At 37.5% G+C, this 15,999-nt stretch overlaps 1 protein-coding gene across 1 annotated transcript in view; it reads left to right on the forward strand.

Annotated features, from left to right (window-relative positions):
• MMP16 (matrix metallopeptidase 16) overlaps nucleotides 1–15,999 on the forward strand; it is a gene marked incomplete at both ends in the record, with an annotated part of 194,047 nt that overhangs the window by 79,316 nt on the left and 98,732 nt on the right. The window contains one exon of the mRNA XM_082015426.1: nucleotides 13,300–13,448. Coding sequence (XP_081871552.1) covers nucleotides 13,300–13,448 — 149 coding nt within the window. The remainder of the gene's footprint in view (nucleotides 1–13,299; nucleotides 13,449–15,999) is intronic.

Raw genomic sequence — 15,999 nt, forward strand, 5'->3', positions numbered from 1 at the left:
TGTAAGCAAATTATTTTCTCTGAGCAACTCATTTTTTAAAGATATATAAAACTATAGATAAATCCTAATCTTGCTATTGGTTGATAGAGACACTTGACTGAGATCTGCCAGGTACTGAGCGCTCCAAGCATCCATCTGAACCTATGGCTATTGAGAGTACTCAGGAATTCACAGCAAAGGTCCTAATTAAGCAAAGCTAAAGTTATTCTATTACATTTCAAAATTGCAATACACGTGACCGTAGCCCATAGAAGAGCTAATAAAAAATAATCCCATGGTTTGCTTTGAAGCTATTATTGTATGTCCCTTTCTGCCTGCAGGAATCACCTTGTCACATCCCTTGGTTGCATCAATCCACCACTTCCCCTTCCCCCTTCTATTTTTGTAATCCTGCCCTTTAACAAAAATAGAGTTTAGAGAATGACATAAAAAGGAGAGTTGCAGATGTACTGAAGTATACTCAGTCTTTCTGCTACTTGCAGAAGGATTACAAACAGCTGGTGAGTTAGTGTACTGCAAGCAAAATAGATGTACTTATCAAATGAAGTATCAGGACTTTTTATCTTTATGAGAGTAGGAGACTAATACAGCTAACCTGAGCTGGTCATATTCTGACACTAATCTACACAGAGATGGTTTCAAGGAAAGGAAATATTTTACTTCAGAACTGATATGTCTTTATTATAGCAAGCAAGATAGCTTTCTCTACACTTTCTGTCTTTTTTCTTCATGTTAACGTCTATGGCAGGAGTCATTTGTGATGGATTCTGTGGTGATTTCAAGCAAGGATAGTGTCTTACCCATACTAAATTCACCTTTTCTTGCTACTGAAGATTTGAACTCTATACAGAAAATCTACTATATTCACCTATTTTGATCCATGCTAAAGCTGAATTTATGAAAGGTATGTGATCACTGTTGAAGATGATTGAGAAAAGTAAAGGTAAAAATATTTAACCAGTATTGTTGTTACCTCTTCAGTTGTAGGGCACTGCCTGGCTCCATTTGAACCACATGTACAAGAGGAAAATAAGACAGGTGTAATTTGCATAAATTATCAGGGAGACTCATTAGAAGCAAGAACGTAAAAATGGAAGTGCTAGATTCTGATTGATCCCTGCCCTCCCTGTGGCAAAGTCACCTCCCACAGGCATTTTCTGAAGAAGGGTTGGAAATGAAAGTGGGAAACATTAATTACAGATCAATACCCCATGGAAACTCCTCTGCCGGACCAGCATTGTCAAAACTGGGGAGTAAGTCAGAAACTAAAAGAGGATGGGACAGAGGATGAGCTGCTTTCTGTACTGCCTTTTCCTTTTCAGTGTTACAACTTCTGATCAGCTAGAGTTACTATGTAGCTGAATAGATTGTCTTCATTGCAAAACAGGAAAAGAATGTGTGAATTAAAATGTTGCCCTTCTTCCTCCAACTGGATGCATTGTTCCAAAGAATTCACACATTTAAAGGATTTTACTTCCTTTCTTCTCTATTAGCTCCCTAGCCTCCTTGCAGAAGTTACAAGATTTTTCTTTCAAAGGACGTTGTGTTGTAACATTTACTTTTGTTGTTGTTGTTGTTTTCATTCTGCCGCGTGGAGCAAATAAAGTAATTTGGAAAATGACAATATTACCTTTTATGTTCATTGCACTCTCTTCCTCTCTCTCCCTGGGAAGTGACAAACTGATGCTATCTGTACATTTTATGTACTTATAAAATCCATGTTCATCTTCTATCTCCAGATTTCTGCAGTAAAACATGAATCTGTTTTTTTAAAGAGCTATTATAGTACTAAGAATATCACAAATCTTATACCAGCTCGATTGTAAAAAAGAAGGATTTCTAGAATATGGAATGATATCCAGCGAGGGAGTGCAGCATCTTTAATTTTACATCTTGTATGTCTGACTTTGAAAAGCAGAAGACAGAAAAAAAAGATATTTTTAATTTTAAAATTAGTTTAGTATCAGTTTATATTTACAAACTCTTTTTACCATGGGTAACAAACATACTGTGCCATAAAAGCTTATATTGTAAGTAGTAGTGACATCATTAATTGCTGAAAAGGCATAGAAAGGAAAAAAGTAAAAGTAATATTCAACAAAATAAAAGAACTATTTGATTCAGTTAAATACCTCCTGTTTCCACTGAAGGCAACTTTGCTGTTGACTTTAACATAGCCAGTTGTTTTTTTACAGCCGCAGACTTTCAAACACTGCTTATGTGCAATACAGTATGAATTTACATGCAATCTTATCTGTAAATGTGTAGTAAAAAACCTATAAAGTATAAATCCACAAAAGATATGCAATGTGTTGTTGCATTTCTATTCTTCTGCTTTAATGCAATTTTAGTTTAATCCATAATATAAGGCTATTCATGATATTGATATCCATACAGGGAATATTTTCATAGATATTTAATGGATGTGTTTATGATTCAAAAAGTTATGTTTCTTATATCTATAAATCGAGAAAAAAAATCTATTATGTGAAGAAAATTAACTATAAGTGATATGGAGAAAATAAGGTTTGGCCAAGTCACATTTCCTAAAGGTGTTTAACTTGCAGTTCATCTGCTTCGCTGATGTAAACTTAAAAGTGCATAAACTATAATAGTAAAGTTATGTAATGCATTCAAACACCAAGTGTCAGATATGGTATGAATAATCATTTCCCCAAAGGAACTTTGTAGCTTGACCTTTTGATTTTTGACCTTTTGACCCCAATGGACTACCTTCCCACAAACCTTTTTAAAGTAGCACAACACCATCTGTTGGTACATTATGTATTTATGTATTTCCTATGTAAATGTCTTAGAACAAAGTAAGAGGGCTTATAAAGATAAGATAAGAGGGCTTATAAAAAAGACAAAGACAAAATTTTTAGCAGGGCCTGTAGTGATTGGACAAGGGGTAATGGTTTTAAAGTAAAAGAGGGTAGATTTAGGCTATATATAAGGAAGAAATTTTTCACGATGAGGGTGGTGAAACACTGGCCCAGGTTGCCCAGAGAGGTGGTAGATGTCCCATCTCTGGAAACATTCCAGGTCAGGTTGGACGAGGCTCTGAGCAACCTGATCTAGTCAAAGATGTCCCTGCTTATTGAAGGAGGGTTGGAATAGATGAGCTTTAAAGGTCCCTTCCAACACAAACTATTTTATGATTTTATGATTCTATGATTCTATGTCCTGGTTTCAGCCAGGGTAGGGTTAATTTTCTTCACAGAAGCTAGTGTGAGGCTGTGTTTTGGATTTGGGATGAGAAAATGTTGATAACGTGCTGATGTTTTGAGTTGTTGTTAAGTAGTCAAGGACAGTCCAGCTTCACGTGCTGGCCGGCCAGCAAGAAGGCTGGGGGTGCATGGGAAGCTGGGAGGGGACACAGCCAGGACAGCTGACCCAGGCTGGCCAAAGGGATACTCCATACCTTATGACACCATGCTCAGTATATAAAGCTGAGACGAAGAAGAAGGAAGGGGTGGAGGGACATTCAGAGTTATGGCAACTGTCTTCCCAAGTAACCGTTACACGTGATGCAGCCCTGCTTCCCTGGAGATGGCTGAACCCTTGCCTGCTGATGGGGAGCAGTGAATGAATTCGTTGTTTTGCTTTGCTTGCGTGTATGGCTTTTGTTTTACCTATTGTCTTTATCTCAAACCATGAATTTCCTCACTTTTACTCTTCCGATTCTCTCCCCCGTCCCACCATGGGGGAGTGAGTGAGCGGCTGCGTGGGGCTTAGTTGCCGCCTGGGGCTAAACCATGACATTCTATGATTCTCATTCTTATTTTTACTACCACGAAAGCCAACTGATTTTCCCAGGAACACCTAATGGGCCTGTGGCTCAATCAGGATTGTTCTTCCAGCCTTATAATTTTTTTTTGCTATTTGCCAATCACCTTGATCTGGCCAGCGGCGTTCTGGGATCCAGGCGTCTGAATGAACTCCACGGTTGCATATAACAAGCTATAGAAAACAGCAAAAGAAAGAGAAAAATCTAAACACAGCAAAGATCAGCGATTTTCCAGGTAGGAACACATGAGTAACCTCTCAGAAGATACACAGAGAGGGAGAAAAAGAGGTAAAAAAAGTAAAAGGTTTGACAAATAAAATTAGTCTTATAAGGGCTGGAAGTTATGGAATCTTGTGGGCAATCTCCATACACCACAACATGGTGGTTGTCAAAGAAGCAGACCACAGTTCTTGCAAAATGTATACCAGAAGCCAGGCTGCTTAGCTATCAGGCAAAAAGTTGCAAAATTACACCCAACTTCTTCCTTAGTTTGAGATTCATAAACAAAATGTGCTATTGAATAAGTATTGTAGAAACAATACTCTGTGGAGAATTAACTTCCTGGGACTTATTTTCCTCTTTGAACATGAGGACTTTTTTCCATAATCTTGCAACACTGCTAGATAGACTGTGATCTTCAAGACTGTCTCCTCAATTTTTTTTCAATGACTGCAGATGACTACTAAGAATCACTATTTTTTTTTCTACTTTATCTTTTTTAAAAGATTAAATTACTCAGCATCCCTTGTACATAGGAGTTTTCAGTCTCTCCTTCCTATAACTGTTTCTTCATTTCACATTAACTAGATAGTGTCTATTTCTGATGAAGGAACTGACTTTCATTCTTATTTTTTTCAGTGTAGCCTAATGGGACTCTGTTTCTTCTTATAACAAACTATCTGACTTCTACTGTATAAATATTAATAATTAGTGTTGTTCCCATGTTCATACTTCCTGATTCTCTGATAGTCATTTTTTTGTCCTCATGTTAGGAGCAATGTCAATGCCTTGTAGGCCAAAGGTAAGAGGGTGCACGAAACATGCTGGCTAGTTACGAATGTAAGTATGTAGGCATGTTTAACCTTCTAGATGACTACTGTTCTTCATGTCTTGGAGATCTTTGAATGATGCTGGGTGCCAGTATGTGAATTATAATACCAAATGGAATCTCCCCTTCTCCACAAGGAGAGTGTCTGTTTAAGAAAATCAGTCATTATAAACATAATTTGCAAGGAGTACAAGCGTAGCCAAAGTCAGCAGTCATCTGTTTCAAACCAGTGTTTTGCAATGAAGTCAACAGAACATTCTGTAGAATTGATAATTTGAATGAACCAGCCTCAGGACGTATTCCTGTATGCACCTATGCACCTTTCTCTGTGCAAGCTAAAAATATACATTCACTTCAGTTTGCGAGTAGTGTACACAGTAAAAGAATCTGTTGTTTTGTTTGATCCTATAAGAATTAGTCTGGAGTAATTTTAGAGTAATTATTATAACAGACCTTGAGGAGAAAAAACTATTAAACTATCAGTAGTGACTTACCCACGTTTCTAATCCCTCAGGGACTTTTCTATGGTTTGAACCAGTATAAGCAGGATTCTACAAGTCTTCAGGCTCTTGCAGTTTTGGGGGTTTCCATCTAGAACCACAGAATCACACAGAATGGTTGAGTTTGGAAGGGACCTTTGGACATCATCTGGTCCAACCCCCTGCTCAGGCAAGGCCACCTACATCAGGCTGCTCAGGACCATGTCCAGATGGCTTTTGAGTATCTCCAAGAACGGAGACTCCACAACCTTTCTGGGCAACCTGTGTCAGTGTTTGGTTACCCTCACAGTGAAAAACTTTTTCCTTAATGCTGAGAAGGAAACTCCTGTGTTTCAGTTTGTGCCCATTGCCTCCAGTTCTGTCACTGGGCACTGCTGAAAATAACCTGGCTTTTTTTTCCCTACTTCTTCCCTTCAGATACTTGTATACATAGATATATCCCCCCTGAGCCTTCTCTGCTCTAGGCTGAACAGTCCCAGCTCTCTCAGTCTTTCCTCATAGGAGAAACACTCCAATCCTTTAATCATCTTAATGGACCTAGAATTTTCTTTTTTTTTTTTTTTCTGAAGCAGTCATGACTTGTCTAGCCAGATTATTCATCCTTATCCCTGCAGAGAACTTCATATTTTCATAGAAGCTATAGAAATTCTAGTAAGATGTAAAGACAATGTCCCCTAACATGCACTCTATGATTGTTTACATCTACTAGTACTGTTGGTTTTATTTGTGGAAGTGTTTCCACTGATCTGGGTCCATGCCAGACTTCTCCAGAGATTTCTGTTAACGACTGGAGAAAATTTCCCTGAGCAACTAATGAATAAAGTCCACATTCTGCAGTTGGTTATAAATGTGCATACTGTTACAGGGAATGATCGAGGTACAAAGAGTTTCTTTCCAGGGCAAGGATTTGTGTCATAGTTGTTATAACACTAACCCACTCTTGGTACAGACACTCAGTAGAAGTAGTGAATGAATGATGTAACTGCTGCCTTTGGAGCTGGGTAGTATCTGATCCCTGTTCCAAACATATTTCAGTCTCTCCAGCACAGTGTTACATGCATATCTCACATCTGCCACTTACTGCTAAGTCCCCACCTGTCTGGGATCTGGAAATGGGTCTGGCTGAGATGGAGCTGATATTCCCCATTGCAGCCCTCATAGTGCTGTGCTTTGTATTGGTAGCAACAGTGTTTTGGCTATTGCTGAGCAGTGCTCACACAGTATCAAGGCTGTCTCTCCAACATTGCCCCCTCACAATTAGGCAAGGTGAGCAAGATCTTGGGCAGGGACATAACCAGGACAGCTGACCCAAACTGACCAAGGGGGTATTCCACACCATATGACGTCAACTCAGCAATAAAAGCTAAGAGAAAGGAGGAGGATGGGGGGCATTCATTTTTTACAAACTTCATCTTCTGGAGCAGCCACTATGTGTACTGAAGCCCTGCTTCCCGGGTAGTGGTCGGACATCACCTGCTGATGGGAAGTAGAGAATAAGTCTCTTGTTTTCCTTTGCTTCCACACACAGCCTTTGCTTTTGCTTTATTAACCTGCCTTTATCTTGACCCACAAGTTCTTTTTCATCTTCATTTCTCCCTCCTATCCTGCTGAGGAGGATAATGATAGAGTAGCTTTGGTGCGTACCCAGTGTCCACTCAGGGTCAACCCACAACAATTGGTAAATCTGGCTTTGTACTAGCTGAGGCTTGTATAGTACGAATATTCAGTTTCACATCCATTTTGTAGCTGGACTGCAGAAAAACCTATAAGCATATAACTACTAGAACAGTGGAGATGCCTCAACTAATTTTAAACTATCTAGCTACAGCAACACTGAACTCAGTCAGGCCTAATTTATCCTCTTCTTTGGGCCAGTGAGCTCATCTCTGCTACTTCTAGTACTGCATCTAATTGTTTACTATAGTGCAGTCTGCAGCCTAGACATCCCACAGACCTTTCTGCATTATTAAGTCTTTGTTACAAATTCTGTAATCCACAATAAAGATTCTCATCATTAATGTGTCTAAGACTATGCAAATACCACACCTAAATTGTTTTTTGGGGGGTTGTCCCAGTAAAAAGGTAAGAGGTAAAAAAAGAGGTAAGTTGGTCACTTTCTAGTTTAAGTCATTGGAGAACTAAATTTTGCAAGTTGGTATTCTGACTTTTTGTTATGTTCATAATGACAAACAAGATAGTTGCTTGGTCTGAAGATGATTCCTTCTATTTAAGATTTTTTCCACCCTGCTATACAATTTCCAAGAAGTAGATTTGTTTGTGAGCTTCAAGCCATTCCAGGATAATGTATTCTGAACATGCAGGTTCTTTTTTAGCTGTTAAGGATTAGTTATCTCAAGTTACAACCATAGTTAGCAAACCAATCATAAGCATTAAGCTATTATATTATCTATCATCATTTTATTCTGTAGACATTTCTGACAGACTAGGTTAGACTCTCCTGGACTATATGTTCTTGTTATATGCTTTTTTTAGAAGTGTTTTTCTCATTAGATAGATACCATACATAATATACCCATTCTGTAAATTCACATCAGTGTCTTCTGTTAAAAAGAGAAAACATCACCAATGAGGAACTGGTGGCATTAGAGATATGAATTAGGAAAAATAGCAGAAAACTCCCTATAATTCTCTCTGTAAACAATTCTGTCTGTCTATGTGGCTATCAAGTTGTCACTGAAAAGTCAGTATTAGCTGCAATAGTTAGGTCTGTAATTAAAACACAGCATTAGGCATGATTAATTGGCCTAAATAGAGAAATGAACTGGTCATATGGATACTAATTCTGGAGTTAGCTTATTTATCCATACCATAGTGAAAACCTTTAATCTCTTTTCAAAATGACGTCAGCACTTGAACTGATAAGTCCTGTGGTGATCAGTGTAAGTTTGATTCTTAAATATATGCTTTTTGAAAATATGAATCCCCTGAATTTCTCAGACTTTTAATTAATTTCATTTGTAGTGCTTTGGTCGAAGTATATTAAAAAACAAAAGTCAAAGTATTTCAAAATTATGAAATCTCACAGTTTTACTCAGTACAAATGGGAATTGTTTTTGCATGAAAAAATCTAAAAAAGGAACAGGAATACATGAATAATAATGATATGCAGCTGCACTACTGAAGGTGTTTATGAAATTGTTTTGATCTGTGCTTTATTAGACTGATTTACTAAGCTTTCAGGTTCATAGAACATAATTGTACTGTAGCTTACACTATGTACTGTTATTCAGGAACATTAATAATTTGTTGATAGGTTATCTTCTATCTTAGAAATCAGTAAGCTCTCTGAAACTCTGGTTATCTTTGTAATACTCTTGCTTAATCTTTAATGATGATATATGGGTTTTCTTTGTTCTTAGTAACAGTTTGGTGTCAACGTCCTGTTTTTAAGAACACTCTTCTCAAACTAACACAGATCTGAATGATTGCAGTCCATTGGTGTATTTAATACACTTTAAATTAACCCATGCTTTATCCTTTAGAAGAGACAAACATACATCCATGTGACAAAGTGCTATCTATTCCATAGCCAAGTAATCCATATAGCATAGCACTAGTAGCAGTTGCCAAAAAGAAAAAAAAAGAAAAGATCCTTCATCATGGCAGAACCCTCCCAACCTTAGGCATCTAGTCAATGACATCCAAAATCTGGAAGTTGATACAGCTTGTGTGCTGAGCACTTAAAGGTTCCATGGACGCCTGCAGAAGTAGCAGGACCCCAGCAAACTTCTAGCATCTCTACAGCTTTCATCCCCAATCAATTCTGTTTCTCCTTTTCCTTACAATTACGGAAAGAGGAGGTGGAATTATGGTGAAGGAATTTTTCTGGTGGAAAATGTGTGTGTAAAGCATGGTTTTATAATTTTAAAATTTATAGATAAATGGGACATAAGACTTGAAGTTCAATTAGTGAGAAAAAATATTTTTAGTCTTTTTTTTTTTTTCAAAATGAAGTCTTTGAGTGTCCACGTTCTTCTGAATTACTCCTAAAACTTCAGCTAAACTCCAGTATTTGTTAATAGGCTAACAATGGGAACTAACATACAAATCTAGAGCAAGCAGATGCTTAGTAAAGATAGATTTTAGCTTCTAGTTCCCTGGAGGTTAATGTGGACAACAAAATAAGATGAAACAAAAGAGGTTTCTTTAGTTTATTTAAAAAAGATTAAACAGAGTGACTCACATAAGAGAGTTCAAATACATAAAAGGCTGCTGCAGAGGGAAAAGGAATAATTGGTTACCCATAGCAGGTAAAATGAGAAGTTGCAGGCTTAAATAATAGTCAGGGAGATTCAACTCCAAGTCAAACTTTACAGCAGTAGGATAGTAAAGCATTGTAATAGAGAGGGAAGTGGTGGAGCCTGTTGTCTTCCAGCTGTGTTTTTCTGTGGTTACCATGAGAGTTTACCATGGCTTTCATTTTGCTGCAGGACAAGAAAGTCTTACACAAAAAATTCACTTGATGTAGCAGTATTTTATCTTCCTAAACTCTATCAAGGAATGGGACATATCACTGATTTTGGAATCTGTGCAAAGGGTCTCTGTTGGCATCGCAGACATTAGATGTTAGATGGATCTACTTCACTATTTCATTGTTCCAAGACTGATGAGTTCCTCAGGTTGATAGATGGCTTGCCAACACTGCATTGTCATTGCTGAAGTGCATTAAGGCAGAGAAACATCTAGTTTCAGTGGAGGAGGAGGGGGAAATCGTTGTGGTCATAATTGCTTTAATAGATTGCCTTAAAAATGCAAGGCTTTAAGAAAATTGTTTGCCTTTGTTCTCCTGCTGTGTCTGCCTCATTCTCTTTCTTTTCCTTTTTGTTGTTTTACCCACCTATATATTTTGGACTTAAAGTTCAGCTTCTCCTCCATAGTTGCTAGCATTTGGACTATGCAGAATAGAATCTGAGGGGCATATTACAGGTATCTGGCAGACTGAGACAAGGTTCTTCAAAATTTTTTCATAGAAATGTGAGGAATCTGAGGAATGCAACAGGAACCAGATTTGTTGTCTCTTTATCATCCTTTCTCACAAGGACAGAACACTATGCATTTAGTATCACTAAATGCTACTAGCTCTTAAGCATTCATGAATTATGAGTCTTGGAGGTCAATTTGTCTGACTTTTCAAAAAAAGAAACTTGCTTTCAGAGTGTTGTCTTACTTTGTGGTATGTTGGCTGTGTCTTCTAGTTGCTAGTATGAAGCCTGAGGGAAGACCCAGGTGGTCTAATTCCTTTGTTCAGTAATAGGGAGTAACTATCAGGCATCCTGTGTTTAACTTGTATTTAAGTCTTTTTAGAGGAGGAAAGGCTACAGTGTCCTCTCCTCCTGTTTCTGAGCTACGTCTTTTTTCCTTTTCTGTGTCTGTAGTGGCACTCTTCTAGATTCAAGTTTGTCCTCTCTACTCCTCTTCTGCCATGAGCAGTACTCCCCAGGCTATTTTTTCTGTCTCTCTCTTTATAGTTTTTCTAATTCCGATATCTGAAGGTTTAGCCCTGGTACATTTGGTTCCTTGAAACCCCATACCTCTGTCTTCTTCAGTTACACCACAGTGAGGATGGTTTAAAGTGGTGATAGGTGCCTATCACAAGCCTACCAAGCAATTTTGTGTGCTCTTAGCACCTGAACGAGAGCTTTATGAAAAGCCTTGCTCCATGTCTTCATACCAAATTCATGCTGAGAAGGTGGCATCATTTTAGACAATTGTGACATGCTGCTCAGAATTATTTTTCTTCCCTGACTGATTTTTTTTTTAATATCACTGACTTGAGAAGATGAATCTCAAAATAACCCAATAAATAATTATAAAAAACATACTTGTAAATATACATTCAAAAGGACTCTACATGCTACGTTGAAATCAACCCACTCTGTGTCCAGCTTATTTCTTACTTCCATGGTCTTATTTCAACAAATTGCATTGCTATTGCCAACCTTACAGCTCTAGCTGGCCTTTGAGAGCTATCTTTCAATAATGGGAGGAAAAACAGACTTCCTGTGCAAAGCGTCACATAAACTAAATTACTTGGGTGATGACCCAAATCTATCACAAACTTAGTGTTCACAATTTCACCCTTGAAGCTGAAAAGTGTAAGAAGTCAGGAGTATGTAGAGTTGGATGGAGGTACTGATTGTAACAATTCATTTATGCTGGAAATAAGAGCATCTTCCTCTCTATTAAACAAAATTTTGTTCTTATTCTGAATGGCTGCTGCATATAGAGATAGTGTGAAGGTGAAAGAGGTTAGGCTGGGTCTCAGTTCTGTCTGTACTGTATCTCCCTGTCGTGTGGAGCTCACAGATGTTGTTGAGATTGCATCTGAACTGTACTATGGGAAGGTAAACCTGTTTAAATTAGAAATACCTGAACTCATAACCTGAAGATTTCCTATCTGTAGAGCCAGTCTGATCTTTTATTTACACAGAGCCAATGTTCACCTATAATACCATTCAGTGTTAGTAAAGCGAACCATAGCAATGCATTCATCCATCTTGAGGTTCCTCACTGGGTCCATAAAAGAGGAGTGCACCACCAACAAGTTTAACCTGCTACAGAACTGAATTGGATGGACTCTGCAAGCTAAACTTAAGGCTGAAAATTGTAGACTATACAATTTGGTGTTAGGCTGTGTATAAACAGTGTGTATAAACAGATTAAAACCCCAGAAGTGTTGTATGAGGCAGACATAGCCCACAACACGCTATAAGGGGAAGATGGGTGGATAGCATTCATTGACGCAATGATTCAGAATCCATGAACTGGGAGGTAATACATTTGAAAGGGGTGGCTGGACCATTTTTTTTTTTTTATGTTTGTGTATTAATTCATTTTTTTAAAAGAACAGAAGATCAGATTTATGGTGTCACAAGTACTTCCTTACTGGGGAGAGTGAAACTGCAGCAATATAATTTAGCTGTGTCTTATAGATTGGCAATATATGTACCTTTCATTCCAGTGAGTGGTTCCAGACCTTAGATGAGGTTAAGACATTTTTAAAGATGTATCAGTGCTCTTGTTGCCTCAAAAGTCTTACACTGAGCTTTGTATAGGATAGATTTTAAGAATGTTTAGAAGCATTAAGATAACTGCCGCTCCTTTTTTATGAAACATTGCCTCAAGAGGACAGCATGTTTCAGAGGGTTTTTCCAGCTGTTCTTAAGCTATTGGCTTTAATCCATAAAGCTTTCAGTTATTCGGACCATGCCTTCTCCCTCTCACTTCTACACAATTAAGAGCATAAACAGTTGGCATTAAATCCATCTTGATTTAAAAAGGAAGATCATCTTATCAGGGAATTTCCTGTAAGTGGGACAGACTCTGCTACTTCACTGTCTCCTGGCCATCTGTTTTGCCTATAAGTATGTGATTTTGATATTCTTCTCAGAAAGCTGAATGTCTCCCCACCTTCTCTTTTATATTCTTTGAGAGACAATAACAATATAGTATAACTGTGTGAAAGCTATCGTGGATTTATTGTTGTAGTTCGGGAATATTATTATGTACCCCATGGACAGTCAATTATATGTGGCATCTATTGTAGATTTTATATTTTGTCTGCTTTAAAAAATTCTTGAAGTGCCTAGAGCCACAGCTAGGTGCCTAAGTTGTAACTTCAAATAAATAAATACATTAAATAAATAATTGAACCAGGCAGTTTCAGATAAGAAAGAGAGCTGGCTCCTGGGTAGAAAACACTGTAAGTCTTAAAACAGCAGAATCTTTAATAAAGGAGATGAAATAGAAGCCCCAAAGAATTTCTTCTCTGAAAAAAATCCGGACACCAAAACCAAAAAAAATCCCCCAAATCCACAAACTAACAGGATTTATACTTGGTGAATTAGAAGCCTCATTATATCTGGTACAGAACAAATTACTAGGGAGCATTTTATTTACCTCTAATTTCTATTTAATAGCTGCTGCACTTGTCATTGCAGGTATGGTTACAAAAGTATGGCTACCTTCCACCAACTGACCCCCGAATGTCGGTGTTGCGCTCTGCAGAAACCATGCAATCAGCTATAGCTGCCATGCAGCAGTTCTATGGCATTAATATGACAGGAAAAGTGGACAGGAACACAATTGAGTAAGTAACCAGTACTGAACTGCTCTTGACTTTTCTGTTTCAAGCAGGGTAAAATAGAACTGGAGAACCTTTATAACACATGAAGCAGGGTGACTGGAATATCCAAATAGCGTTGCAGCTTCAGATGGGGAGTTAAAATGTTTTTCTGTCTCTCCTTGCCTTTTTTTTTTTTTTTCCCCATCTTCTGTATTTCATGGTAGCAGGTGGTCACCTGCCTACCTGCTGCCTGCCTTTGGGCATCTGATTGTAAAGAAAATGTTTCAGGGTTAACTAAAGAAAGTGCCAAAAGGTTATGGGAGTGGGAAGAAAACTTATGTGGAAGTGAAGAAACCTGTTCAAAATTGGCAAGAATTCATGGAATGTTTCACAGTGGAAAGCGTCTTTTCTTACTGGAAAATCTTTACTGTAAATTTAACATACTCCACTGGCCCATTCATTTAGTGGTTTCCAGTAACAAAAGAAGTGTGGTCATTTTAACATGCAGTAAGATTGGATTAGTTTTGCCTGCCCTTTGCAATTCTGAAGTTGCATAAGGCCGGCAGTGTCTGATTTTATTGACAGACTGAACACATAGAAACTTTGTGAAACAGAGCTATTAAAAGACAATTCCAAGCAACTCTATACTATGCCAAATTTAAAAAATGTGCCAGGGGAAAAAAAAAAAAAGATTAGTACACAAGAAAACATAACTGGGATTAAGATTTGAAGTGCTTGTTGGAATTATTTCAGTTAAGATGCAATAAAGATTATCTTGTGATTTTAGACAAAGTTACTTTGCTTGAAAAGCAAATAATAACAAAATAGTACTGTCACTACATTTACTTTATTGAAATACATTTCTTCTACTTCTCTAAAATGCTTTTTAGTGGGGGAAAAAATCCTCCTTCATTTCCCATTTACCATCCCCAACCCAATGTGTCATCTTTCATTTTCCTTTTTTGGTAAAGTAGCTGATATGTATGATTTTTCTATCATTTAGAGTTTAGGGAAGAGAATACCCAAAATGCTGGCAGGATTGGAAAAAATTTATTCCACTGGCACATGCATTATTGCATTGAAAAGCAATAAAGCAAAGCAGATTTTAGGGCTTCCCCAAGGGGAGGTGAGTTGATCACACAACCCTGTTTAGGTATTTAAAGGACCTTGTGAGAGACCCATGCTCAAAAGTATGTTTATGATCCAGCCTGCAGAGTAGAGAGGCTGGGCTCTTTATGCAGCTTCAGTAATTGATCCTTGAGAGGAGAGTGCTGCTACACCAGTTACTAGTAGGCTTTTAAAGACACATTAGTGGCAGCTTTGTAAGAGGCAATATATTTCACTAAAAGGAAAATAATCTGTTCACAGTTATCAGTATAGACAAGATAGAAAGTGATAACCTAAGGAAAAGCAGAAATCATCTCTTAGAGTATCAGCTAGCGAGTTGAAAAAAACCAAACCAAACCAAAACTTTAATTGCAAAGGGAAGTGGTTTATATTGCTAAATTGGGTTTGTTGGCCAGTGTGTCAGCAAGGTTGTCTTCACTTCTTCTGCTATGTAAGAGACAAAGGAATCCATCTATGCAGCAGTCCAAAACATTAATTTTACAATCTGGTGGATATTGAGTTTTCCAAACCTTTTGATGCATGATTTTCTTCTACACATAAAGACATATTAAAGCATGGCAATTCTTAGATACATATAACTTGTATATATAAATTGGGAACAGAACAGATTCTTAAAGACTTTTCACATTTACATTGGTGTTGAGAAGAAAACCCAACTCGTTAAACCAAACTGTGGCCTCAAGTTACCATCGTAATACCACTGAATATTCTTGGGAGATATGACTACATAACAAAGGATTTTTTTTTTCCAGTTGTTCACTTATGTCAATATTTTGTAAAAGCTTGAAATAATTTTCCCTTTCATCTACACAGAAAGTATACAAACTATCCTTTGGTCAGAAAAATTGTGACAGTTTACCATTTGTTTCTCTGTGATTAATATGTTATAATCACATACAACACTGGGTTTACAAAATAAAGAGTACAGCAAGAACCTCATAAAAACAATATGTTCTCATCTTGTGCATGAGGATTTACCTGCTTCTCTAGCATGTCTTGAGAAGAGATTACAATGTGCGTAATTGTCTTCAGGACAAACAATTGAAAGAAGGTATAGTAGTAACTTGATAGGAACCAACTTTGGGGATATTAACAGAGAAATAATGTCCTGCAGCAGCAGCATCAAAAATCTCATGGAGGGATTTTGTAGCTCTGAAAAAAGAGATAATCCTTCAATGAGTGGTTTGTATGCATAAATACAAACAGTGTTCATCTTCTGTCCACTACTCATCATTCACTTGTTTTTGCTATGTTTTTAAATTTGTTTCCAAGTGTCCTGAAAAGCGTGATGCATGCTTATTGCTGGGGATATGGAAGAGTGAGTGGTAGAAAGAGACATCATTATAACGACATAACAATATGAGGGTCGTTCTGAATACAAGTATCATGACAATGGCAAACCCAATGAAAATACTGTCTGATGGTTGCATGGAGTGCCACGGTATTT

The sequence above is a fragment of the Phaethon aethereus genome (assembly GCF_964289735.1).
Source record: "Phaethon aethereus genome assembly, chromosome: 2".
NCBI classification, from domain to species: Eukaryota; Metazoa; Chordata; class Aves; order Phaethontiformes; family Phaethontidae; genus Phaethon; species Phaethon aethereus.